Below are 27,247 nucleotides of genomic sequence, written 5' to 3' on the forward strand. Positions count from 1 at the left end.
GAGGGTCTGCGGGTTCAGGGGCGCCGAGCCGCCCTCACTGGTCTCTGCCATGGGGGTGGCCAGGACACAGGTGCAGAGGGTCTGCGGGTTCAGGGGCGCCGAGCCGCCCTCACCGAGTAGCTCTCCTTCTTGGCGGTCATGTTGGAGTTTCGGTCACTCCAGTCGAAGCCCACCTCCTCCTCCTCCTTCTCGTTCAGCCACATCAGCTCCTTCGTGGCAGCTGCCACGAAGCTGTGCAGGCTCTCCAGGGATCTGAGGCGGCCCTTGGAGGAATTCTGTGGGTGGGAAGGTGCATGTCAGCAGGCCGTGGCCTACCCACCTCCCCCAGCCAGTCCTGCCCCACTCACCAGCAGCTTGGCATACTGCAGGTCCAGCCGACCCAGGCAGTCACGGTAGGCACCCCGCGTGGCGGGGGAGAGCTGGCCCTGCACCAGATGAGACAGGTGAGGCCTGTGGTGCCTGCGCCCGGCCCACCCCCACTGTCATCACACAGTGCCACCGACCTCGTCACTCCGCGCCCGCTCGATCTTGGCCCGGAATTCTTCGATGGACTGGTGCAGGCCTCGGTGGCTGCCCAGCTGCGCCTCCACACTGGGCAGGTCCACGCCCCACTCAGCACCGTCCACACGGTGCTGGTTCTCCTCCACCCAGGCCAGCAGGTCCTGTAGGTAGCGCAGGGTGGAATCCTCCGGCTCGGGGCGCCTCTGCAGAGTCACCTGGGTCACCTGGGTTGCAGGGGCCGCCACGCCTGCCTTCAACCGGAGGTTGTACTCGGTGCGGATGGCCACCAGGCGCTCGTGCAGACGGTACACCCTGGGGCGGCAGAGGACTCAGGTAGGCGTCGGCAGGCCTGGGGCCAGAGGTACTGGGTGTGGGGGCGGGGGGCGGGCCTCACCTGCGGTACATCTGCTCGCCCTGCGGGTGCCGTCCATCCTTGAGGGTCTGCACATCGTTGAACAGCAGCCGGATCATGCTGTCCGCCTTGTCCAGGTCCCGCTCCACCTCCCCCGCCCGCTGTGGCACTTTGCCTGCGGCCAGCAGCCGGACATCCTGCAAGGCCGTCGCCTGTGACTTGGAGCCCAGCGGACCCCTCTGACCTCACAGGGGCCCTGGCCAAGGCGGCCACCCTCACTTGCTTCCCCAGACTCTGTGGACCACTGCCCCTTACCCCCTGGCCACCTCACACATCCTCCTGCCGGCCTTCCGCGGGATTGGGACCAACTCCAGAGTATTTCTGCCCAGTCCATGAACTGAGACCCCCGAGACCTGTGTCCTTGGGGTCCCAGGCGTCATCCTTCGTCACCCACCCCAGGTAATTAACTCCTCCTGAAACACTGTGTGGACCCCATCCTCCAGGGCCGGGTCCTCTCCCCACTGCTCCCCAGCAGTAAACCGCTGTGTGGGGGGGGGGCCTGGCAGGGGGCAAGGCAGCCACTCTGGGTTCTGCCCAGTGGCCAGAAACCAACTCTGCCCAAAGCAGGCAGGGAGAGTTGGCTGCACACCAGGAGGGAGGAGCTCAGGCCTGGATTCCCCACCACAGGCCCCGCCCGGCTCCTGCCCCAGGAGCCCAGGGGACAGCCCTCTCCTGGCTTTCTGGCTGCAGGGTGGGGCAGGCTCCTCTCCTCCGGCCTCCCTCCTTCCCTCGGCCTGCCCCCACCCTCTCACCGACTGCAGCAGGGCGTCGGCCTGGTTGAGCTGCTCCTCACACAGCCCCGCCTCCATCTGCAGCTTGCTCACGATGCGCTGAAGACACTCCAGCCTGCGGGACAAGCACAGCAAAGGGGCCGCGTCAGCTGGGTCTGGCACGGCCCTGGCCACAGGCTCAGCTCGCCTCCTGCTCTGGCCTCCCTGCCTGTGGCCCACTGTCCTGAGGCCAGTGGGAGCTCGGGTTCCCCCACCAGGGGCGGGCGGGGGGGGGATTTCCTCCCCAGGCAGTGACTCACCCTCGGGTGGTTCCCCTGCCACCACAGGGCCCCACCCACCTCTCAAACTCGCTGCGGAGCTGCTTCTCCCGCTCCAGGATGGCCACGTGCAGCTTGCCCCACTCCTTCTCCACGTCCAGCGGGTGGTAGCCAGGAGGCACCTTGAGCTGGCCTGCTTGCACCGCTCCCTGTGGACAGGGCCAAGCTCAGGCCCAACGTGCAGGGGACGGGGGGCAGGGCGCTGGGCTCTCAGGCCTCAGCCTGCCAGACCTGGGACAGCCCTGGTCCCAAAGGCAGGCCTGGGGTTCCAAGACACCACCCACCCCTCCCGGGGTCCCACTCACCTCCAGGGACTGGTAGATGCCCTTAGACCGGTTCTTGTCGGCCTCCTTGGCTGGGAGCTCCATCTCCTTAAACTTCAAGAACTGACACCACAATATCTGCAGGAAACAAGGGTGTCAGCAACCACGCCCGTCCTTAGGGTAGGCCCAGCCCCTCCCCGCACGCTCACCCCACCTCGATCTCCTCGAAGCTGGAGGGGAACCTGCGCTCCTCGAAGGCGGCGGTGTGGTGTCGCATCCACTGCAGCAGCAGCAGCACCAGCTCTCGGTACTCCTGCCAGCGCAGCTGCAGCTCCTGCAGGCAGGTGCGGGCCGCTGTCAGGGGCCGACCGGGCATCCGGGCCCATGCCCCCGGCCCTCTGGGACCCCACTCACGTTGGCCCTCACCCCGTCCTGCACGTCCGGCACGCGGGGCATGGCATCGTACAGGGACGACACATAGGTGATGATGGACTTCTCGTCGGGCTGAGGGACGTCCACATCTGCAGGGAGGGGCAGCTCAGGGGGGGCTCTGGGGCAGGCAGGGGGAGGGGCGGGAGGGGGGCCACGCAGACGTACCCTCAGGGTCCAGGAGTCGCGTCACTCCCAGGTCCCGCTCCGCCACAGAGAAGGCCTGGTCCAGGTTCTCCAGGTTGGTCTGCCGGTACACTTTGTTCATGTCGATAAGCATGGGCCTGGGACAATCAGGTGGCTGGTCAGGTGGGCCGGACAAGACCAGCCGCGCCACACAGGCGGGCACACAGGCCAGCTCCCCACACAGCCCGCCAACCATGGACCTCCCACGCTCACCCTCAGAGGTGCACTGCCACATGGGCAGGGCTGAAATCATCCTGCAACCCCCACACCCAGGAGCCCAGGGGCACAGTACAGGACTACGCAGAGCAAAGGGTGCCGGGCAGCTGGGGCTCCCTGCAGCCACCCTGCCCACCAGGCCCCTCCAGAGGCGTCCACAGTGGGCACATACTCCTGGCTGTGAGGACCAGCAGCCCACAGGCCCTCCAGCCTCAAGAAAGCCGTGGTGCTTCTGAAGGGCACCAGGGTGGGGCTGGGCCCTGCTGAACTCCAGCAACCCGAGGCGGCCTGCTGGCACTCACCCTGTTCCTCCTGCCCCGCTCCCTGCCCCAACGTGTCTGAAGTTGCCTGGCGAGGCACTGTGGGGGTGCTCCCAACCCCCAGCCCTTCCCCCCCGGCCGTGTACTTGTGCCGGTGGATGATGGCGTTGAAGAGGCGGCCGTCTCTCCAACTGGAAGTGAAGTTGTCACAGCGCAGGCCCTGGTACCCCTCCACCATGCGCTGTGACCACAGCAGCAGCTTCTCCTTAGCCGTCATGTCCTCTGACTGCCCGCTCACCTGGATGTCTGAGATCTACCCCCACAGAGGACAGGAGGCCACAGCTCAGCCACAGCTGCCAGGCCTGCCCTGTGCCCACAACCACATGCTCGAGGGCAGGGGCAGCTCAGCACCCAGGGTGAGTGTGCAGGGCCGCCAAGCCAGCCAAAGCAGCACGGGGCTCCAGGATCCTTCCCTGTTGGGAGGCTGCTGGGACAGGCCATGCCTCGGGGCCGCAAGTCCAACCACTCCGGCCGGGGGCAGCTGCCACCACACAGCAGGTGCCCGCTTTGCTAGCTGGAGAGGGCTAGACTACACCCTGCACCTCCAGGGCTGGCATGGACCAGAGCGGAAGGACAGTAGGCCCAGGAGGAGCAACCGTGCACCCCCAAAGCTGGTCCAGAACCCCCGGGTCTGGAAAAGGCTGGGGGTCAAGCTCCATCACTGGCTGCAGGCTGGTGGGTGGGGCCTCTGGCAGCCTGGGCCTGTACTCAGGGTCTGCCCGCCCACCCCTAGTTGTCTGTCGTCCTGCCAGCCTGTGTGACTCAGCTGCCATGCCAGCACCAGGCTCTGCCTGCCCAGCTCTCAGATTTGCGGTTTCCTGTGAGGCCGGGACAAGCAGCGGGTGAGTCAGCCCGTGCAGCCTGTGCTGCTGCAGAAGCCTCCCCAGGGCAGGCACTGGGCCGCATTCCTCCACAGGGAGGCTCCAGGCCCTGCCCAGCAGGGCCAGAGGGCAAGGATAGGCGGCCCCAGTGAGATACCTGTACCCTCAGGCCATAGATCCATCCAGGGCTGCAGCTGGCAGGAAGGCGCCCAGGTGCCACCATACCGACGATGCCAGCCAGCTCCTGGGCCACACCCCAGCCAGAAAGCAGATCCGCCTGCCACCAAGGAGCCCAGGCTACCCTAGAAACTCCTGCAGGTGGGGGTCTGGGGGCAGCCGTCCTACCTGGAAGTGCAGGATGATTGTCCAGATGAGGCCGAGGGTCAGCTTGGGGTTGCCGTCGGCAATGTCATCGTTCCTGATGTTCACCAGCTTCACCTGTGAGCGAGGGGCTCTCGGTCACGGCCCACGGGCAGGGCTGGCGTGGTGAGGGGTCTGGGTGGGGCCCGGCGCCAGGGAGGCAGCCTTACCTGGCGGTGCCGGAGGTAGTCCAGGGCAATCTGGACGTTCTGCAGCTTGTGGAAGCGCATCCTCCCCTTCTCCCGGGGCTGTGGGGAAGCACGGTCAGCACCCACAGTGGAACGGGAGCTCCCAGGCTCTACCCTCAGCACCCCCAAAAGCACCACAGCGACTAAGCCAAGGGTCTTCCCCAGGGGGCAATAGCCCCCCTCATCCCAGGTTCACCCTCCTCTGCAGGGAAAGGGAGGCCATGGGCCCAGGGGCCATGCCGGGCCCAGGGGCCATGCCAGGCCCAGCAGGGACTCAGGAAGTCCAGCGATCCAGGCTGAGGGAAGGAAGGAAGGGGTGGGAGGTGACAATAGCCAGGAAGCCTGGTGTGGAGGGCAGTGGCACTACAGGGGGTTCCTTCTGCCCAGCAGCGGCAGCCTCAGCAGCCGCTGGTGGGTCCCAGGCCAGCTCTGGGCAGCACGGTGGGCAGGCGGCTTGACACCCAACCACCTGCCCGCCCAAGAGCCTGGCAGGGGTCAGCCGATGGGCCTCCAGCCCCCAGAGAGCTGGGCTCCACGGTCTTGGGGAACTCCCGTGCCGCTGCGGCCGGCGTCACAGCCACTCACCAGGCGTGAGCTCCTGGTTACGTCCCGCTCCCTCGGCTGCCCAGCCAGGGCAGGGCAAAGGGTAAAGGGCAGAGGTCAAGGTTCAGAGTCCAAGCAGCAGAGAAACCAAAGCAGAGCAGAGCGTGAGGTTACTATGTCAGGGACCCAAAGCGGAGGGCAGCAAGGCCCAGAGCAGCCGAGGTACGGGGGTTGCGGCCACTCCTAGGCCAGGCCCTTGGCTGTGCTGCCCGGCAGCCCGGGCCGGAGGCGCTGCCGGGGACAGGCTGCCCCAGGGAGAAGTCAGGAGGGATGACCTGACTCCTGAGTAGGGTGGGTGGCCAGAGAGGCCCCAGGGAGGCAAGGCAGACAGGGGTGTCCACGTGGGGGCAGGCAGGGCCCGGATGGGGCAGAGGCACACGTACCAGGCTGTCCCCAGAGAGGACCTCCAGCAGGGAGATGAGGTTGTGGCCATCGCGGAGGTCTTCATACAGGTCACTGATGTGCCTCTGTGCCTGTGGGGACAGCAGCAGCTGGGGTGGCCACAGGTCCCCCAGAGCCACCAATAGGCCCTGGGGGGCCTACATGCAGAGTGGGTGCCGGTCGCAGAGGGAAGGAGGCGGGAGCTGAGTCCCCCAGGAGCCCACAGAGCACGCCCCTGCCCCTCGGAGGCACCTACCTCTGCCCTCCAGTGCTGCAAGGGGAGACCAGAGGAAGAGGAGGGAGAGAGAGACAGGAGCAGGCGTGCGCAGAAAGAAGACAGAAAATAACAGGTTTCAGAGATGAAAGGTGAGTTCGCAGGCAGCGTGAGGACAGCCTTGGGCGGCAGGGGCCACCCTCCCTCAGTGCCACCCGCCGCCTCGGCCCCCGTGACACACATGAGCATGTGCCACCAACCTTGATGAGGTGCTTGTTGACCCACTTGGTGAAGGTTTTCTTCTGCACACGATCCCGCTCATCTGGGGGAGACAAGAGCAGCTGACCTGGGGCCTGGGAGAAGCCCCAGGAACCCACAGGTGACCACCGTGCAGACACAGCGGCCTGGCTGGCCAGGTCCCACCTCAAGGGAGCCCCAAAGCGCCCCTCAGATCACACACTGAGCCCCAGGCACCCTCACCACAGCCCAGCCAGGACAGCAGAGACACAGGTACCCGGGGCCCGGCAGTCTCAGTCCAGGCAGGGGTCAGGCACAGCCAGGTGCAGCCACCCCACCCCCAACTGTTCCCCAGAGGAGACAGGAGGGTCCTGGGCCACACCCTGAGCCCACAGCACACACAAGTCCCGTCCTGCACTCCCCCCGCCCCCCACAGACTGAGACCCAAGCAGGGGTGTGGCAGGGCCAGGGCCAGGGCCCGCGGGTACTGAAAGGGAAGCTGTGTGTCCTGACGGGCAGCGGGCGCTCCCCAGAGCACAGGGGCCCTCCACCGCCGACACCTGACGCTCGGAGGCCCCCGCCAGCCTTGCGAAGCTAGTCGGCCTCCTCCATGTTGGCTGGAGATGGCTCGCCCCGGACCCCCATCTCTAAGACAGCCCTCCACCCGGTGCCAAGGCTTCCTGCTACAGGAAGTGGCCTTCCCCCTACAGGGGCCCGCCCTGCCTGGCGGGGGTGCCGGAGGGGAACCCCCGCTACCTTTCTTGCCCTCAGAGGCCCTGAGCACAGCCAGGTACAGGTTGTCCTCCGAGCTGGTTCTCTTGCGGCCCAGGCCTTCGGGCTCAGGCACACGGAGCTGGTACTGAGACATGGTGCCGTCCCACACCTCACCCAGACCCTCAGCCTCAGCCACAGCGCTCTGGGCAGCCCCGAGTGGCACACGGGCAGCTGAAGGCTATCGGCCCCACGAGACGCTCGCTCGGCACAGGCTCAGCTCAGAGCTGGAGTCCGTGTGGCCACTCCCTGCCTGCTGTACTCCCTGAGAGGCCGGCCCGCCCCGGGGCCCCACCCCACACCACCAGGGAGGGGAGTGTCCCGGCGGGAAGGAGCAAGGAGCCCCTCCCCCATGGGTACGCCCTCGGCCCACCAGAAACAGGAAACCGGAGTTTCCTCACCCATCCTGCCCACTGCAGCCCCCTAGGGGGACCTAGGGGTACAGGGCACCTGCCCCTTCACTGCACACTGGCTGATTCCAGGACAGTAAAGGCACAGAGGCCTTCCCCACGGCCACCCAGAAGAACCCCCCAACAGAGGGAGGGGCTCCCCATGGGAGTGGCTCCGAGGCCACGCCTCTCTTTAAAGCTCCATTGAGGCCCAGCTTCAGCCTCTGCCCACCCACCCCTCTGCTGCGGTGGACTCAGGAAGCCGAGACACCTGGTGAGGGGAGGGGCCTGCTGCCCATCTGCTCTGGCAGCCCCAGCATCGCACCTCCTCACAGACCTGCACGAAGGGAAGCCGGGACCACACCCTACTCCATGTGCCCGCCCTGCCCCAGAGCCCGCCAGGCTCCTGCTCCAGGGCCACTGGGGTCCCACGCCAGGCCCGGCCCCTCCCAAGCTGCCCCCCGCACGTCCTGGAGCACTGCCCACCTAAGGAGCCCACCCTGGTACAGGCAGACTGGCAGTACACCTCAGGCCGGAGGCGCGTAGCTGAGGGCTGACTCATGGGGGCCGGGCTTTGTGGGGGGATGGAGCAGCGGGAAGCCCCAGGAGGGGCCCGGCCAATGAGTCAGGGATGGGGAGGGGGCCCAGGCCAGTGACTCACAGAAGGGAAGCCACACCTGGGGCAGGACCTGGGCGACCCCAGGGGTGGGGGGTGCTGTTTGCATCTGGGTGGGGCTCGAGGGACCCAGCCTCAGCTGCAAAGGGCAAAGGGCAAAGGGCCTGTGCTGGCTGGGGCCTCTGGCTCCCTGGGGCCCGGGGCGGAGCTGCCTCTGGCCAGCTTCTGGGCCTGCCCAGCCCACCCGACCACCATAGGAAAGAATGTGCCGCCCCAACCACAAGAATGTTCCAGCCCCACATCAGGCTGATTCGGTCCAGCTGGGAGCTGCACTCTGGCCTCGGTTCTGGGAAGAGCTCACCCCACCCCATTCCTACTGACCTTAGGCCGTGAGGGGGCACCAGAACCCCCACAATGGGGGGTGCCCAAGCCCCATAGATGTGGGGAAGCCCCCACCCCAAGCCAAGGGGCACAGCCAGCCCCCAGGACTCTGTCACGTCTTACGTCCGTCCCTGGTGAAGATACCCCTTGGTCCCCACGCCTGACTGAGCCTGGCATGAGATTCAGGGCAACCCTCTTGCTCTGCCTGCCCAGCCCAGCAGCCTCCAGAACTTAGGAGGCACCAGAAGCTCCCAAATCCAAATCTGATTCCGCACTGGTCACACCTCCGGTCCTGTGCCCAAGGGCACACCACACCTGACACATCGGCCGCCCCTCCCCGGCCCCGAGCCACTGGAAGCACTGTCTGCCTCTTCAGAAGCCTCGGGCCCAGCAGCTATCCTGAGGCCAAGCACCACACCGAGACCCTGCTGGGTGTGGGCTCTGGGGGCCCAGCAGTGACCGGGTGGCTCCTGCCTGCGGGAACAGGGCTGCCACTCTGCTGAGGAACACGGCGTGTGATCCCGGAACAGCCAGGAAGGTGGGCACGGGGAGTCCGGGACAGCTGGAAACTACGAGCCGGGGCCAAGGTCCAGGACTCGAGTGGGCTCCACCCTAGCCAGGCCCCTGTTCCAGCCTTCTCCCTGCCACTAACAGCCTCAAAGATGCCACCCTGGGCAGGGTCAGGAATGGGGCAGTGTGGGGACTCCAGACAGAGACAGGGCAGCAATGAGGCTGGGTGAGGAGAAGGGCTGGGGCAGGGTGGGCTGGGGGCTCCATCAGGGGCCTCCACCCCCCAAGCCTGGCTTGAGCTCCCCTCCCCACTGCCCGCCTCTGGGTGCCTCTGCTCTGAGGTCCTCCCCACCCATCACAACCCCCTCCCTCCCAGCCCTGCCTGCCCTTTGACCGCTCCCGTGGATGCCCGTCCCTCCTATTCCGATCCTAAAACCAAGAAACACCCACCTCCCCCGCCCAGCCAGGTACGCCCACCCTCTGCGGCTGCAGCTCAGCTGGGTCTCCCACCGGGGACGCACACAAAACACCCCCAGCTCGGGTGTGTCTACACGCCTGCCTGACACCTGTGCTGTCCAGGGCCGCCGACCCTCGGCCGCCAGCCACGGCGATGCTGCCGTGGCCCTCTGAGCGGTATCGCCCCCCGTTTTACAGGTGTGGACACTAAGGCTGAGGTCCCGCAGCTAGTGGAGACGGCCCTAGGGCGGAAACCCCAATACCGGGAAGGGAATCCCACTGGCCCTGGACTGCTGCAAGTCCACGGAAGGCCTGGAGCCCCGCCTTCGGCACCTCCTCCCTCCCCCGTGTCCTGGCATCGGGAAACCCGGGCCAAAGCCCAGGCTGGAGACGAGCCAGCCCCGCCCCTCAGCGCCTCCTCCAGAGACAAACACTCGGGGATAGGGGACCATCACCCCGCCTCCCTCCCCAGGTGTTTCCGGAGCTCGGAGGCAGGGCTGCACCTGGCCTGGGCACCACCCCATCCCGGCCCGGCCGCAGCTCCCAGCAAAGCCCCAGCCCCCCCAGGTGAGCGCACGTGGCCCCCTGGGTGCCGCCGCACCCACCTACGCAGCACAGCTGCCGGTAGAGGTGGCCCCTGCGCGCCGGCTCGGAGCCACTGTCCAGCCAGCACGGCCGCTCCAGCAAGACCTCCCTCGGCGAGGCGAAGGCGCCCCCTGCCCCCCACATGCCGGCCACGGCCTGAGCCCGGGTTCGACCCCGGACGGCAGGGCGAGCTGGGCCTCGGCTGCGCCTTTGCTTCCAGCCCACGCTGTGAGGCCGCCGGCCCGGCTCTCCGCGTCCCCACAATCCGCCACCGCAGGAGCCGGGCCCAGACCCGAAGAACCTGCCCCTGGCGCGCAGCCCCGCCCAGCACAGCCAGGAAGCCGCGCCCCAAGCCGCTGGCCGGGCCGGGAAGCTGAGGCGGCCTGGGAGGGAGCTCTCGGCAGGATGTAAGGTGGGGGGTGCGGGGCCCAGGGAGGAAGGCCGGGCACGGTGCCCGGCAGTGGGGAGACAATGCTGGGGGTAGAAGCGAGGGGCTGAGCCCCGCCTGGCACCACGGGGGAGCAGGGGCATCCCATGATCCAGGACCGCGGCAGAAAGGGGCAATCGTGGGCTGAGGTGGGGAGGGAGGAACAGTGTCTGGTCTGCAGCCAAAAACGTGGATGGGAAAGAAGCCCTCAGCCCGTCTGATCCCGGCAGCTCGGGGTGTCCCCAGCACCACGCCTAGAAGCCCCATCTTGACTCATCTCAAGTATGGAGGATCTAGCGGAGGAGCTGAGCCAGGCAGCCTCCCCACTGCAGGAGGCCTGGCTGGCAGGGTCCCCGGTGGGGCAGTCCCTCTGGCCAGATGCCCAGGCTGCTGCCTAATCCCCAGGGTCCCGCCCCAGGCTCTGTTCACTCCAGCCCCACCCCATCCTGCACTGGGCCCGGCTGCCACCTGGGACCACAGCCCAGGAGCTGGTGACTTTGAGCAGGGAGGCAGGGCACAGCCTGGCTGCCCCCGCCCCCTGTGAGGCGTTCCAGGCCCTGCCTGAGGGCATGAGGACACCTGCCTCACCTGTGTGTGACTCCACCCCCTGCTCTGTGGGTGGGTAGCCACCTCCACCTCCGTGCTGGCCAGAACAGGCACCTGCCGCACCTCTCCCTGCCACAGTGGCTTCCACAGCCTTCCCTTCACCAGTGGGACGCTGCTGCCCTACCTGGCCTCCCCTTCCACCCACCTGCCCGACACAGGCTGCAGGCTTAGGGCCGCCGCATAGCTTGCCCTGCACTGGGACTGCAGCAGGCTCGGGGTCTACACTGCAGGGTGGGTTGGGGGCCAACACTGCTTTCACTGACAGTCAGCTCGGGGACAGGAAGGGGAGGGCACAGGGAATGAAGGGGCGGGAGGGAGGCGGACCGTCCGCCACGCCCCGAGTCCCCGGCAGGGGCTTACCTTGCTCATCCCGCGCCCATCGACGTCCCCTGCGCCAATGCCACACAGCGGCCAGGGTGACGACGTGGCCCACCACCACCAGGGAGGGGAACAGGCTGCCCGAGGGCTCCATGGCCACCAGGCAGAGCCGCCCGGGCCGCCCTTCCCACGCCAGAAACCGGCTGCTTCAGGCTACACAGCCCCCTCCCTGCGTGCAGGGTGAGTGAGGGGGAGCACCGGGACCAGAGCCTGCCCTGCCCGCAGGACCGCCCCAAGCGCTGCCGCAGCCCCGAGACAGCTCCCGCCCGCCTCCTCTCCTCCTCCCTCTGCCGGTCCGGCCCTCGGCGCCTCCCCACCCGGCTGGCTCAGCTGTCCCTGGGCTGAGCTACTGACGCTCAAGGTTAGCAGGCCTTAACCCCTGCGTCCCCACGGCCACACCCGCTGGGAGGAGGGGCCAGCCGCAGCCCCCCAGCACTGCCCACAGCCTTGGCACACACCCTGTCTCCCAGCCTCCCCCGGCTATCCCCGCCAGAGGGGCCTGAGCAGCCCACTCTGCCTCCAAGGCTGCCCTCTGGGGACAGCTGCCAGACACAGAGGGATGCCAGCGCCCCCCACCCAAGCCTGCAGCTGATCCCACCACACTCAAAGACCTTCGCTCTCCTCACCAGCCCCAGCGCCTCCCCCCCCACCGAGTGGGACTGCAGATTGAGCTGAGGGGGTCTGGGTGAGGGCGCAGGAAGTGGGCTGCCTGCAGGATGAGGGGACAGAGAGCTCCTCCAGCCTCAGCGCCCCAGCCCTCTGGCTCCTGTCCCCAGCAGGGGCCAGGCTTTCACAAGACTTCCAAGGGCCGCCCACCTACCGGGCACGATCTTCATCAGGGACAGTGGCAGAAGCCCACGGGGCAGACAGAGCGGGCCAGGGGTGTGGGAGGTCACGGGCCCCTCAGAGGAGGCAGAGGCCGCGGCGGCAGCGTCGGGTGGGAGGAGGGCACGGCTGTGCTGCTGTGAGCAGCAGCGCATGGGGGAGGGGAGTGGTGGGCAGGGGCCCAGGGGATATAAATATCCAAGGAGGGCTCGAGAGGACGGTCACCACCCAGACTTAGAACATGACGCACGGCTCGAGGGCACCCAGGCCCTGCGGCAGTCGGGTCTGGCTGGGCAGTGCCACCTGACACCTCGGTCCCCCAGCTCCCGCAGGGGCTCTAATAGAACAGGGGGTGGGGGGTGGGGGTCGTGGGCTCATGTCCCTGCAGTCCCTGCCCACCTGGGGGGTGCTCTTGGAAAGGCCACAAAGGCCAAGAGGAGAGGCTGCCCATTCTCCCAGAGGGCCCTGCGCAGGTCACTCAAGGCAGCACCTGGCCCCACCGGTGGCCGGGACAGCTGCCCCAAGGTCACGCACAGGCCTGGGACCCAGCAGCCCGAAATCAGGGCTCTAGCCACCCAGGCAAGTGCCTGCCCCAGAGCACAGGGGGCGCCTCCAGCCTCAGGCCTCTCCTGGGGTCCTGGGGCATCTGGGATGGGGTCACCCCTCTTGGGCCTGGCTCCACCCAGGAGCCCCGAAGCCCTGCTCTGTAGAAGGCCTGGGTCAGAGAGTTCAGCCACAGGCAGGCTCGTAGCATACACATCCTGTAGTGCGGCCGGGGAAGCAGGACGTGGGGCGCACATGGTTCCGCTCCTCTCACCCTGGACCCTCGTCTGCTGGGTACGCCTGAGGCCCAGCAGAATGCACATTGACACTTCCACTGGCACCACATGGAACCCTAAGCGAGCCCCATGAAGTCCTGTACCACGAATGCGTCATACAGACAAGGAGCCTGAGGCGCCACCCAACATCCCGCACACGGTTCTGAGCCCAGGTGGCCTCCAGTGTAGTCACCTCAGCCCACAGCAAGGCACAGAGAACCAGCCTGGCCCCGGCCACTGGGCAGGGCACCCTGGTCCATGCTGGGGAGCTCAACGACAAGAGGGCTGGGGCCAGGTGGGCCCACCCCAGCCTCCTGCTCTCCAGCCCCACACTTCAAAAGGTGCTGCTGAGGGAAACGTTTGCAGGGGCCTGCTCTGGGTGGCCAGGGGTTGGGGTGGCCCCCAGGCAGCCCTGAGGGTCAGGGACACCTGCTGCCCCAAAGGCACGCCAGAGAGGGCCCAACTCCCAGCTGAGCCCAGGACGGCATCCGGCCAGCAGTGGGCAGGGGCCGGCAGGCCGGACGTTTCAGCCCGCTCCCCACCTCAGGCCAGGGAAGTCTCCGAGGAGCCTGTGACTCAACAGCCTGGGTGAGAACCAGCTCCTGGATGCAGGAGTGCCCCAGGCTGGCAGGGGGCAGTTCCTCTGCCACTCCACTGAGCCAGGACAGGGCCCGTGGTCCAGGACACATCATACACGGCCCTGGGGCAGCTCCGAGAGGGGGCCGGGCCTATCCCTGCATCCCAGATTCTGGCGTCTCAGAACTGTGGGCAGCGGGAAGAGACAGGTCTGCCAGGAGCAGCCCCGGCCCCTCGTGGCCCTGCACAGCCAGAGGCCTTGGTCCCTGGCTCCCCTCCCCTGCCTCCCACAGCCTCCAGCTCTGCCTGCCCTACCTTGGCCCAGCTGTATCAGCTCCTCCATGCTGTACCTGTCCATGGCTGCTGCACAGGCCAGGCTGCTCCGGGAGCCGGCAGGGAGGAAGGCCGGGCAGGAAGGAGGGAAGGGGTGGGAAGCGGAGGGAGGGCCAGGCCCACTGTGCCCTGGGAACGGCGGCTCCTCCTCACAGCCACCCCTTAGTCAGTTGACGGAGCTGAAACCCAGCAGACTGACGGGTCAGACCAGCCCAGCAGACCCGCCTGGGGGTGCAGGGGGCTGGCCTGCCTGCAATCCCAGAGAGCCCTCCGGCCCCAGCCCATGGGTCTTCCCTGCTGTGCCTGCCCCGCCCAGCAGACCCCACCCTGCAACCCCACCCACCCTCCCACCCACATTCCAGGCATCCATGTGCCCAGTGGCAATTTGTGAGCCATGTGGGAGCAGTGCCCCAACTGTTCACCCCACCCCACTCGCTGAGACCCACATTCCTCAGCCCCAAAGGTGGTCCCTTCCTCCACCTGAGTCCTCCCAGGCATTGTGTCCAGGGGCGACTGTGACACCTCCTGTCTCCCCTCTCCACACCTTCACCTAGCTGCTTGTGGACCGATGAAGCACAAATCAAATCCCGCCATTAACTGCACTTAGAAACCTGCCTGTGATCGACAGAAATCCCACAAACAGGTGACTCGGCCAAGCCAGTGATACCTGTGGAGAGCTGGCCAGGCCACAGTCCGCCTCCACCCAGGACACCATGCGGCTGTGAAGAAGGGCAAGGCAGCCGGGCCACCTCCAGGAGCCCCCTTGACGCAGGGCAACAGAGGGCCAAGTGGAGAGGTCGAGGCACAGGCATGCATCCTCCATGGGGAGGGGAAGTGGTGGCGGCTGCGCCGGCCCCTGCTCGTTCCTGTGGGAAGCAGCTCTCGGTGCTGTGGGTGGACAGCACTCAGCTGGCGTCTCCTCCACACAATCCTGGGTTCCTTCTGAATTTTGAGCCAGGCAAAGCAACACTATTTGAAATGTAAATTATGTAAATTAATGTAAATTATGGCTTGGCACCCCAGCACTCTGGGGGACCAAGGCGGGTGGATCACCTGAGGTCAAGAGTTCGAGACCAGCCTAACAACATGGAGAAACCCTATCTCTAATAAAAAATACAAAATGAGCTAGGCATGGTAGGGCATGCCTGTAATCCCAGCTACTTAGGAGGCCAAGGCAGGAGAATCGCTTGAACCCGGGAGGCGGAGGTTGCAGTGAGACAAAACTGCACCATTGCAATCCAGCCTGGGCAACAGAGCAGGACTCCATCTCAAAAAAATAAATAAAATAAAATAAAACTGAAATGTAAATGAAACTCACATATAAAACCTGCTCCAACAACTTCCCACCACACCAAGCAACCAAAACTCCCTGCCACAGGCCCAGGGCCTTCCCATGAGTCCTCTCCCTCTGGCCATCCAGCCTCCCTCTGTCCCTCTCTGGGCTGCTCCTGGCAGGGCAGGCACCTCCTGAGACAGCCCTCCCTGATTGCGTCTGAAGCCACCTTCCTATCGCTCTCTCCTCACCCAGTTCACCCCACACATCTGGGCCCCCCTGGGGCAGGGGCTCCGTCTGGGTATGGCCCTGGCCTGTGCATGGCTAGACGAGCAGATGGACAGATGGCTTCCCACACAGATGTGCCACTAGCAGGGACAAGCAGACCGCCAGGGCACAGAGAGGGCAGGGCCTCACCGCAGGGGTACAGCTGGTGCTCCCCAGCCAGCGCTGGATGGAGAGGGGCAGCCCACCTGACAGAGCCATCGTGGACTAGCACAGTTGGCCCACGAGCTCTGACCCTGCTTTTTGCCAGCTTCAGAGGGGCTGTGCAGCGGGGAAGGGAAGGGCAGGGCAGCTCACGGCTTGGTCACTTTAAAACTCAGAGAAGTCCATGGTCTCGGGTATCCTCAGAACTGCTCCGGCCTGTATGCAGGGCCATCATGACCCCTGCCACTGCCCGAGGCCAAGCCCTGGCCCTCTGCCACACCCCACATCTGAGCCCCGTCCTTCCCCTAGCTTCCTATCCCCACGCTCAGCCGTGAAGTTGAGGGGAGAGGGGTCTGAGCCTGCTGGCCCTGACTCATCCCGGAGTTATAGCTCGCTTCCTGTTGGAAACTCTGAGCTGCCGCCGGTGGCTGTGGCTTCGGGGGGACTGAGTCACCTCCATCGGGGAGGGGTGCCCTCCGCTCTGCCCGCTGTGGCCACACCCAGCCCCCCCACCCTTGGCCCTGCCGCCAGCTGCCCGCCAAGCTGGCCCAGCCCAGCCATGGACAAGGAAGGAGAAAAAAGGAGGGGAAGGGCTCCCAGTCACCACACCCAGGAGTTGAGCATGAGGAGGCTGGGCTGCCAAACGGCTGGAGGTGGGTGGGCAGCAGTGTCGGGGGGAGGGAGAGAAGCCAGCAGAAAGGCCCCATGGGCTGGGGCCTGGACTACACACCTGGCCAAACGGTCTTTGTCTCATGCCTCCTCCAGGAGACATGTCGCCCATTTAGAGAGGAGGTGGAGAGGCCGCAAGACCTGCCCAAGGCTGGGAAGAGAGCCAGGAGGGGGGCCAGCCTCCACCCCACAGCCTCATGGATCCCCCCAAACGAGCTCAAGGCAAGCCCCCAACAAGCCCAACTCACCCCAGCCTGACCAGCACCAGGGATCTGCCTGGCACCCCTCGAGGGCAGCTGTGCCCCAACCTTGGGCCTCCCCTGGCCTCCCCCACACCTCGGGCAAACTCCTGCCCACCCCAAGAGCCCCTCCCCAGGCCCCCTTCTTCAGCTGGAGACAGCAGGCTGCTCCCCAAGTGCCAGCCCCAGAGAGGGAGGTGGGGCCAGGCCGGCCTTCTGCTGGGGGCCAGGGCCCTCCTGAGCTGGCACGGCGCTGAGGGCGGAGCGCTCCAGTGTGTGTGTGAGCTTCAGGCTGCAGGGAACACATCTGCCCACCTGGGTCCTGCTGGCACAGGTGCTTGGGGACAGAGGGAGGCCACAGAGAAGGTACAGAGCAAGGGGTCTCTGGAAGCCTCTGGGATGACAGGACCTGTCTTGCCCTGTGGGACCTGGTTCGTACCAGGAAGGGCTTATCTAGGCCCCCAGTTAGGCCAGCACATGCCACAGCACAGCCTGGCCTCTGCCCTGGTGGAGGAGCCTCCTGCCTGGACCCTGTGCTTCTCCCCATCCTGCGCAGGGCCGTCCCCAGCCACCACCAAGCCCAAGCTGGCCAAGCACTGTTACTGGTCACACTAGGCGCTCCGTGCAACAGCAAGCCTGACCATCAACCACTGCGGCAGGGGAGGCGGCCAGGCCACGTGCTGGAGCATGACCACCCATGACCGGCGCCAGCACCTCCTCAAACACCCCATTTCAGCGCCGAAGGGGCCTCCAGGCAGACAGGTCACTGGGACAGGGGAGGAGGCGTGGGGGGAAGGCAAGGGCAGTGCTGGAGAGAAGGCAGGGGGCGCCCCGGAGTGTGCCTGGGGAGGCGCTGGCATCAGCCACAGGCTCCTCCTTGGTCTAGACACCCCAAGGTCCCCATCCGAGGAGGAGGAGCCACGTGGCTCCACAGGCAAGCGCACCCCACACCCTCGGGCAGGGGGGCCACCTGCTGGTGTGAGTGACACTCAGCACGCCCACTGACCACTATGACCCAGGCCTAGGTCCGAAGGAACGACAACCAGACCTCCATTTTCCACCCCTCATGACCTGGGGTCAGGGTGCAGCTGACCTGTGGCTGGAGCAGGGGCAGGCTCTGGGCCGGGCCTGGCCAGGGTCCCCAGGGTGGTGACAGGCACCACAGGGGTCTCAGGTGACACCTTCTCAGGCTCCTTCCGGCGGTAGACCCGCTGCTCCTCCGCAGGCAGTGGCCCCCGTTTGGGTGGGGAGCTCAGGGGACCCTGCACAGCCTGCACCTGTGGGGTGCGGCGTGCGGGCATCACCATGGCGACGGGGCGGCGCACACGTTGCAGAGAGGCGGGCACGATCTCCGGCGGCAGGTGCAGGTATTGGCGGAGGTGGGCAATGCCTTCATTGGTGAGGTACCAGTAAAAGTGGCGCCAGGCAAAGGTCTCACGGACCAGGCCCCGTGCCCGCAGGGATGCCATGGCACGCATGACCTGCAGGTTGGTGACGCCAGGCACATGGGGGTGCAGGCTACGGGGCCGCCGGTCCTTCTTGGCCACCATCACGCCCTCGCGGAAGAGCACCTCATAGATGGCCCGCAGCTGGTCCCGTGGCATGAGCATGCCGGCCACCATGGCTGCTGGAGCTGGGAGGGCAGCGCAGGGGCGAAGGCAGAGGGCAGGACACCTTGAGAAGGCTGCACGAGGCTCCGGCACTACGGGAGGGTGCGGCAGCGTCCAGCGGCAGGGCAGGAAGGCTGGGGCGCTGAGCTGGAGGGCGCAGACTCCCGGCTGCGCGGCTCCTGGGGCTCTGTGCAATCCCTGCCGGCACTGCCGGCTGCCCGCCCTCCTCCAGGACGCCGGGCCGGCCCCCTCTGACTCAGCAGCTCGGCGGCCCCTCCCACCCACAGCCAAGGGGCCCTTGCAGAGTGGGGGGCACCCCAAGAGGCAGCGCCACCTCCACAGCTGCCCCTTCCCCCACCAGGCCCCAGGGCTCCAACGTCAGAAATGACATCAGGTTCTAAACACATCCTTCAAAGTCCCTAAGACTGTGCTGGGGCGAGTGGGGGCGGACAGAGTCTAAGAGTCTAAAGAGGGTGGCAGAGCAGGCAGCGGGGCTGAGGAGGGGTCCTCGGCAGGGCGTGGGCTCTGGCTTCACAGGGATCTGAAGGCGGGTGCTGGGCTGCCGGGCCTGGAGGGATGAGAGGCTTGAGCTGGGAGAACTAGAGCCTGGGGAAGAAGCTGGGGTCTTGGGGGAGGAAGTCCATGGGGGGTGGCGGGGGGCAGCTGCCAGAGCACATGGGCGGGCGGGCTGCAGGCACCGTTGCTGCTGTCCATCAGGCAGGCAAACTGGCAGACCCCCACCTCCACACAGCAGGCTTAGAGGCGGTGGCCACCCAGGTTAACACTTCCCGTTCCAGGCCAGATTAGGGGTGGCCGCTCCAAGCCCACAGCCCTTTGAGCAGAGCACCAGCTAGAAGGCTCTGAGAGGCGCCTCTATCCACCCCCACCTCCAACCCAGCTGTCCGAGGCCAGAGACTCCCAGCTGCCACAGGGAATCAGGGTCACCAAGTCCTTACTACCCACAGACGCCCACCCTGGGCAGCCCAAATGCCTGTCTGTGAGCCAAATGGATGGCTGCAGAGTGGGAGAATGCCACGCCAGGAGACAGCCAGGGCCCAAGGGAAGGGAAGAGGAAACAGCCTTGTGAGGCCCTGCAGGCCTGGCCCAGCCACACCCAGCGTCACACCGCCTCCCACCGCCCCCACTGAGGGTCCAGGCATGGGAACCCCACCCAACATTCCCAGTGTCCCACGTTGTGCTCCAGGGACCCCCACCTGGATCCCTGCTCGCCCCAAGCTGACACACCCCTTCCCACCAAGCACGGCAAACCCGGGAACTGATTATAAATAGGGCAGGGGGGGAGGGGGGATCCCGAGGTAGGAGGCGCTGGCCAGCCGCGGGCAGGCGGCCAGCATGAAGCTTGTGGGGGCGGGTTTATGGGGCCGTCGCCATGGCGCCACGGTGCAGGCTCCAAACACAGACACACACACGCACACGCACACACACAGACACACACACACGCCTGCGTGCACAGAAGTGTGTGGTGGCGGGGAAATTCGGAAGGCACAGCCACTGTGCCCACAGCCCTCCGGCAGGCCCAGCTCGCTACCACGCGGCTCTCCCTTCCTCTGAACCCAAACCCAGCCAGGAGGAGGCCAGCCCCAGAAGGTGAGGCTCAGGAAGATGTGGGACCAAAGCGGTCACACCCCTTGGCCCCCCAGCACCTGCGGACCCTCCACCCACCAGGGCTGTGGCGTTGGGAACAAACCAGCTGGGTCTAAGCCTGCCCAGCCCTGTGCCCACAGAGGTCCCGACCCTTGGGGTGTCCCTCAGCGCCCCCCACGCGGCCCGCCGCATCTTCCTGGCAAGATTCCCCCACCTAACCCCCCCAATCTGCAAGCGCCCTACCAAACAAATATAGGCATCGCCCATGATACCCACACTGCCCCAAAATGACCCTGAGGCACACCCAGGGAAGGTCTCGCGGACTCGGGGTGTCTCCGACGCAGCCCTGCAGGGGTGCTCAGCCTGAACCCCGCTGACCCGCCAGCCCGCCCTGCCCCGCCTCCCCCAAGCTGGCTCGGGAGGCGGAGAGGGCGGCAGCTCCCCCGCAGAGAGGGGGCGGGGCCCGGTGGAACCCCCTCCCTCCCCCTCCCCCCTCCCCCCTTCCCCCTTCCCCCTCCCTCCCACCGCGCGGGGCTGCAGGCGGGAAAGGAGGCCGCAGGGAGGAGCCCGGAGCAGAACGTCCCCGGCTGCCCCGCCAGCTCCGCACACGCCCCCCTGCGGCACGCGCCCCCCCCCCCCCCCCCCGCCTGGCGACACACACCCCCCCCCCCCCCCCCCCCCCCCCCAGACCCCGGGGTAGAAGCTGCGGCCCCNGGCGACACACACACCCCTGCCCCCCCCCAGACCCCGGGGTAGAAGCTGCGGCCCCGCCCCCACCCTGTGGGAACCGAAGCGCGAGCCGACTCAGCACTGGGAGGGCCCGGGGGTGTGACCCGGCGGCCCCTCTCCCCCCACTCCAGGCCCCTTCGGGTTTCCAGAGCAACCAGTCAGAGCTTCTGGGCAGCCCCCGGCCCCCCCACCGCAACCCAGGACAAAGCGCCGCAGTGTGGACTTGCCCGGAGCCAGCCCGCCGGGCGCCTCTGCACAGGGGTCCCCCCACCAGCACCCCGCCCCCCGGACGCCAGGCTGTGGGCGGCAACCTCGGGCGGGGAGCGGGGCCGACCCCCGTGAAGGCTGAGCTCCCACCCAGTCCCGGCCCCGCCGCTGCGGCTGCCCCGCCCCCGACGCTCCTGCAGGGCCGCGGAGCCGCTGGAGCCAGCCCCGGAGGACCCCGAGCCAGGTGGGGGAGCCCCGAGCGGGGCGAGGCTGGGGGCGAGTCTGCGGCTCGGCGACCCGCAATGTTGCCCCGGGGTGGCAGACCCTGCCCGCCACCCCGCGTGCGCTGCGGCCGGCCAGAGGTCCCTGTGTGGTCCGCGCCCCCCGGCTCGGGCCCGGCCCCGGGACCGCACCTTTGAGGGAGCTGATCTCGTGCTGGATGGCTCGCGAGGGGTCCATGCCTGCGCCGGGGCTGAGGGCGGCAGTGCCACCGCCGGGCAGTCCAGCCCCGCACCGCACTGCCCAGGCCAGCGCCGCAGCCGGGGGAGGAGCCCGGAGGCCGGGGGCGGGGCCTGCGGGCCGGGGGCGGGGCCTCAGCTGATCAATGAGCCGGACAGGGCCGCCCGGGCGCATGCTCGGGGCCACACCCCTCCCTCCCGGCCGGCTGTTCTGGGGCGCGAGACCCCGTCAACCCCAGCCAGACTGCTAGGTCACCAGGCCGGGTCCAGGAGCGCTGGGACGGCCCACCCCACAGATCCACAGCCCCCGGCCCACCCCACAGCACCCCGGCGTCCGCTGCCAAGAGCCCTGCTCAGAACGTTCTGCAGGACACAGGTTCAAGGCCCTCCAAGCCACCACCCATGCCCTGCAGGAGACACTCACCCTTCCAGATCTCCCAGTGACCTCCTCAGCCGGCCCAACTCCAGTGCCTGGACTGGCAGGCTGCTGAGATCAAGCCCCCAGGACCCTGGATGGCCACCTCCCACCTCCCCGGCCCCAGCGGTGTGCCCCTTCCTGGGGGTGTCTTCCCTACACGTAGCCCTGGGCCAAGCACCTTCTCCACTGGCCCCAAGACGACAGGTCCAACCTGCACCCTGGCCTCTGCCTCTCCCACCCAGCCTCAGGATGCCCATAGGCAGCCCCACAGGTCCTGCTGGCTGCATTCCTCAGTATGCACACTCGCCAGCATCTCCACTGTCACCAGGATGACACTGCGGCTCCATCCCACCCCCACCACCCCCCCATGACCACCAGGGACCCTCTGCAGCTGCTCTGATCCAACCACCCCTATGGCCAATAGGGTCAGCCTCCTCAGCCCGCAGGAGTACTGTGTCCCTGCCCACCCCTGGGGGAGCAGGTTGCACTGGCAGGGTGAGGTCGGCCCTGCCTCACTCACTGCAACGCAGGAAGTCACGGAGGAATGCCTGGGCCTTGCCCCCACCATGGGCACCCCTTCAACACTGGCCCCGGGGTTCGCCCCACCCCAGTCCATCGTGCTGGGCAGTGCAGGGCAGGATGGCCTCCACAAGATGTGACCAGCCTGCCTCAGTCTTCAGCCAGGTCCTTCCCCTCCCTTCACCCACAAGCCCCTCCCCTCGTACAAACAGACTCGCTGTGTACCAGCATGGGGCTGGCATGGAGGACGTGACCATGACCCAGGATCCAGGCCGGCAGCTCCCACAGATACAAGCTAACGGGCAAAGAGCCAGGAGCCAGCCCCACCTGTGCTGCAGACCCAGCAGTTCTGGGGTCTCCGCCTATCCCTGCCTTCCCTGGGACTCAGCCAGTCTCAGGGTGTGGGGAGTCTCAGGAAATACCAGTTGGCAAACTTAGGGAAAATGGTGAAGTGAGGAATTAAAATACAATTCCGGGCCAAGCACGGGGGCTCATACCTGGAATCCCAGCACTTTGGGAGACTGAGGCAGGTGGATCGCTTGAGGTCAGGAGTTTGAGACCAGCCTGGCCAACATGACAAAACCCCATCTCTACTAAAAATACAAAAATTAGCCCAGCATGGTGGTGCGCGCCTGTAGTCCCAGCTACTCGGGAGGCTGAGGCACAAGAGTCACTTGAACCCAGGAGGCGGAGATTGCAGGGAGCCGAGACTGTGCCACTGCTAAATTCCTAGGTATGTTTTACTGAGCTGTATCTGGATAAACCTAAATTTGGCCTGCAAGTGAATACTGCTTCCTTATTAAACCCCAAGTGAAACTGACAGATATTTATAAATAGATCTAAAAACTTACACATTAAAAAAAACTGCTGGTTTGTTTTTGTTTTGGGTTTTTTTTGAGACGACGTGTCACTCTGTCACCCAGGCTGGAACGCAGTGGCTCAATCACAGTTCATGGCGGCCCTAGCCTCCTGGGTTCAAGCAATGCTCCCCCCTCAGTTTTCTGGGTAGCTGGGACTGTAGGCGTGCACCACCACTCCCAGCTAATTTTTTACTTTTTTATACAGACGGTCTGTCTCTGTGTTGCCCAGGCGGGTCTCAAACTCCTGGGCTCATGCCATCTTCCCACCTCCCAGTGCTGGGATTACAGGTGTGAGCTACGCTGCCTGGTCTGGATCAATGTTTTTAATTTAATGCATAAAAATTTTCCTCAGCCTAGGGAGTTTTTTTGTTCGGTTTTGTTTCGTCGTTTTATTGAGGCAGAGTCTCACTCTGTCGCCCAGGCTGGAGTGCAGTGGCGTGATCCTGGCTTACTGCAACCTCCGCCTCCTGGGTTCAAGCGATTCTCTGCCTCAGCCTCCTGAGTAGCAGGGACTACAGATGCACGCCACCACGCCCGGCTAATTTTTGTATTTTCAGTTGAGACGGGGTTTTGCAGCGTTGATCAGGCTGATCTCGAACGCCTGACCTCAGGTGATCCACCCGTCTTGGCTTCCCACAGTGCTGAGATCACAGGCACGAGCCGAAGTGCCCAGCCAGGGAGATTTTCTTTTAAAGATTAAAATGCATAAAATTTAATATTATAAGATTGGACAGGTGTGGTAGCTCAGCACTTTCAGACGCTGAGACAGGAGGATCACTTGAGCCCAGGAGTTCAGGACCAGTCTGGGCACCACGGCGAGACGCTGTCTCTGCAAAAGCTAACAAACGAGCCTGACATGGTGGCCTGTGCACCTGTGGTCCCAGCTCTTTGGGATCCACTCAAGGCTGCAGCGAGCCATGATCGCACCACTGCATTCCTGCCGGGGAAACAGCAAGACTGACTCAAAAACAAAAAAATAGGATTATAGTTTTAAGCTAACGAGAAGGTGAGGGCACACAGCTGTTCAGAGAAGGAACACACCAGGTTTTCATGTAGTGACTCTGCCTTCCACGTACCCCCTCAAGTTAAGCTGCCCACCTGTGAGTGGCCACCATGGTCACCTGTGGTCACCTGCAGCCAGAGGTTTATAGACAAGCTGCAGCAGCTGTAAGGTCCCGTGAAGGAGCCCCTGAGGCTGCCCAGCCCAGCCTGCCTGGAACAGTGGCCACATGGTGCAGCCTTGGAAGTGGGGGTGGCCGCGATGACCCTGGGAACGGCTCAGACAGCTGCACATTAGTCAGCTCTGTGGTTCCTTCCCGGCACAGGCTTCCCAGAGGAAGGGACAGCTATGTGGGGACAGGCTGCAGAGAGCCAGCACAGGAAGAGGGGCCACAGGCATTAAGGCCCTGATGCAGAGAAAACAAGTCCAGGCAACCCCCGAGAATGTGGAGGTGGTTGCAGCCAGGACGGGGACGCCTGGAGACAGAGCTGTAGCCGCGGATTTCAACAGGACAGGCAGGTCCCGGGCTGGCAGTGAAGGGCCCGTGAGCAAGAGATTTAGGCAGCAGGGAGGAAAGGGAGCCGGGGTAGAGGAAGCAGCACACCCTGGGGATGCAGCTCTGGAGCGTGGGAAGCAAAGCTCCAGCCACTGCCCAGGAGATCTCATTGCTCTGGGCCTCTGCAACCAATTCACGGATCACAGACGAGTCTTGCTGAAGAAGCACATGGGTCTGTGTGTCCAGGTCTGTGAACTGGAAGGACCCCGAGGCTGCAGCCAGGCTCGCCAGCACCAGTGCCACCGGAAAACCCTTACCTCTAGCTTCTGCTCTGCTGGTCAAACCCAGCACAGCTCCCATGCCCAGCTGGGGTGTCATCAGGTCACCTGGCCAGATCTCACACCCTGAGCAAAGCCAAATCCTCTTGAAGCTTCCTGCAAATTCTCCACCCCACTGGGGACCCCGGGACTGAGGTTGAGCCCAGGCACCACAGATAAGCCCTCCCTCCTTCCCAACCCCTCTGTCTGGGCACAGAGCAGCCCCCTGTTCACCAGTCCCCTGAGGCCTTGGCTGCCCGGGCCAGAGGCCCAGGCCAAGAAGGGGTCCAGCCTCGTCCCCACACCATACCCGCACATGGGATGGGCCCACTCCGGAGGCCCTGCCCACCACCACCATGCCTGTCCCCAGCTTTGCCCCCAGTCTTCACACCCACCTACCCACCCAGCCCCTAGACCCATGGCAGCCGGCCCTGCTAGCGCTCTCTGGTGGTGCTGGAGCAGGCCAGTGGGCCTTGACCCAGTGATCCCATGCAGACGCAATCTGTGACAGGCAGACACCTCCACCTGGGGCCCCCCGCAATAGCCCCAGGGAGACCAGGCCCAGCGAAACCCGCCACAGATACATCCTGCACACACCCAGCCCTCCGACGCATAGCGCCCTGCTCTGCACCCAACCTAAGCCTGCAGCAGGTCTGCAGGAGCCACCTCACCTGCCCCAGGCCTCTGCTCAGCAGCCTTGGCCCAGCGACGGCCCCGCCTCTGTGGATGCTGTGGGACTGGGGCGGGAGGAGGGCCTCCATGCTCTGGAGGCCACCCTGTGCAAAGTAGGGCTCAGGGCGAGCTCAGCCAGGCAGGCCACCCCGCAGGACCTCTGGGGTCCAGGGCCGCCACTGCTGGTCTAGATGCCCACCGGGGCTCCTGGGGGGGTCCCAGTAAGGGCCCAGGAGGCACAGGGGTGACCTCTCCAAGCCACATCCATCTCTTCTCTCCCCTGCAACCCCAGTATAAGAGAATCTCAAGACCAGGGGTCTGTTGGAGACCAATTTGGGGGGAAGGTCCTGGGTCCCACCCACATGACCCATCCATCAGGGGGCCCATTGTTCCAAAATCTCTCTCACACCTGTCCTGTGCCCACTGGCTCCACCACACCCTGGCCTGGCCACCACCTTTTCACCTCAAGGACAGTGGCAACCTCCCTCATTGCCCCCACCTCCAAGTGCTGGGCACACAGCAGCCCTCCGGAGGCTGTCCTCATGCAGGCACCTGCTCCTCTGCAGCAGGGTGGACCCTGCCAGGCCTCCGCAGAGAGGCTTCTCGCCCGGCCGTGGCAGCTCCCCTGCCCTCCCTCTCAGGTCTGCAATGCCAAGACACCTGTGGGCTACTGGGGCAGCTGCCTCAGCCCGGCACCAGACACAAAGGTGTCACCACAGGAGACATGGAGCAAGAGAAGGAATGAATTCCTGGAGTTCAAGGATGATGTGCTTCCGAGAACCCTGTCAATATCGCTGACCTCACCAGTAGATTAAAGGAGAAAACCTGTGTCTTGATCTCAAAAATTCTGGTAACTCAAATTTGATGAACACCAGCAATTGTAAGCAGGGGTGATGACTACATTGTCAACACGAGAACAAATGCCCCTCGTGGCACAGCGTGGCACCCTCCCAGAGCCAGGCAGGGCTGCTGAGGGGAGGGCACGTGAGGGCGAACGCGGACGGTGCAGGCGCACCCTCTGTCCAGCGCCAGGACACGGGGCAGCATTTACCCAAGTCAGCACCTCCTCTTGGCACCCACAACAACTCAACACACTGCTTACCGGAGCTCAGAACAGTTCGTTGAGAGGCTGGCTTCCAACGCAGTTAAAAGACCCGAGAGATTTCTTTAGGCCAGCAATAACAAGCTGGGAAAACGCAGCAGGAAAAACCCTTCATCAGCACAAAACACTCTGGAATAAGGTAACTGACAATCGGTCAGAGCTGATGCGGGAATGCCGGGGCTCTGGGACAGCTCCAGGACCAGGCTCAGGTCCGGAATGCAGAGGTCCCAGTGGGCAGATGCCATGCTGACCTACGTGCTGACGTGGCCGCAGTTCCGCTCACCCTCCCACTGGCTCCCAGGAGGCTCATTACACAAATCCCCACCAGACAGCGAGGCCATGTGGCTTGTCTGAAGCTTCAACACTGGGTGCTGGGCAGCTGAGAGGAGTCAGCTCACTTGGGCACTGCGACAGAGACGACCCTCGGAGAAAGGACTGCAAGACCTAGCTAGTGACTTAGAAATTGTTTAAAAATTGTGTCTGAAACCTGGTGTGGTGGCTCATGTCTGTAATCCCAGCCCTTTGGGAGGCCAAGGCAGCCAGATTACCTGAGTCCAGGAGTTCTAGATCAGACTGGCCAACATGGCAAAACCCCATCTCTACTAAAAATACAAAAATTAGTCGGGGGTGGTGGCTCACACCTGTAATCCCAGCTACTTGGGAGGCTGTGACACAAGAATCACTTAAACCCAGGAAATAAAGGTGGCATTGAGCTGAGATCATGCCACTGCACACACCAGCCTGGGCAACAGAGTGAGACTCCATCTCAAAAAAAAAGAAAAGAATTTAGGCCA

At 65.2% G+C, this 27,247-nt stretch overlaps 1 protein-coding gene across 29 annotated transcripts in view; it reads right to left on the minus strand.

Moving 5' to 3' along the window:
• Positions 1-27,247, minus strand: part of PLEC (plectin) — a 60,616-nt gene that overhangs the window by 17,230 nt on the left and 16,139 nt on the right. For 2 of the 29 annotated variants that reach the window (XM_017511606.2, XM_017511594.2), the window contains 17 exons: positions 6,203-6,264; positions 5,985-5,999; positions 5,731-5,820; positions 5,330-5,365; positions 4,727-4,804; positions 4,542-4,634; positions 3,462-3,628; positions 2,822-2,937; positions 2,639-2,745; positions 2,439-2,558; positions 2,267-2,362; positions 1,983-2,110; positions 1,666-1,759; positions 896-1,050; positions 504-813; positions 348-425; positions 114-275 (listed from right to left, as the gene is read on the minus strand). In XM_017511606.2, the coding sequence (XP_017367095.1) occupies positions 114-275; positions 348-425; positions 504-813; positions 896-1,050; positions 1,666-1,759; positions 1,983-2,110; positions 2,267-2,362; positions 2,439-2,558; positions 2,639-2,745; positions 2,822-2,937; positions 3,462-3,628; positions 4,542-4,634; positions 4,727-4,804; positions 5,330-5,365; positions 5,731-5,820; positions 5,985-5,999; positions 6,203-6,264 (1,907 nt within the window). Of the gene's footprint in view, positions 1-113; positions 276-347; positions 426-503; positions 814-895; positions 1,051-1,665; positions 1,760-1,982; positions 2,111-2,266; positions 2,363-2,438; positions 2,559-2,638; positions 2,746-2,821; positions 2,938-3,461; positions 3,629-4,541; positions 4,635-4,726; positions 4,805-5,329; positions 5,366-5,730; positions 5,821-5,984; positions 6,000-6,202; positions 6,265-6,935; positions 7,232-9,907; positions 10,145-11,280; positions 11,557-12,118; positions 12,265-13,832; positions 13,891-17,553; positions 18,232-21,024; positions 21,139-27,247 lie in introns of those variants that run through there. The other 27 variants (XM_017511595.2, XM_017511608.2, XM_017511600.2 and 24 more) reach the window with 25 other exon arrangements.

Source organism: Cebus imitator, unplaced genomic scaffold (assembly GCF_001604975.1).
Source record: "Cebus imitator isolate Cc_AM_T3 unplaced genomic scaffold, Cebus_imitator-1.0 Scaffold449, whole genome shotgun sequence".
Lineage (NCBI taxonomy): Eukaryota > Metazoa > Chordata > Mammalia > Primates > Cebidae > Cebus > Cebus imitator.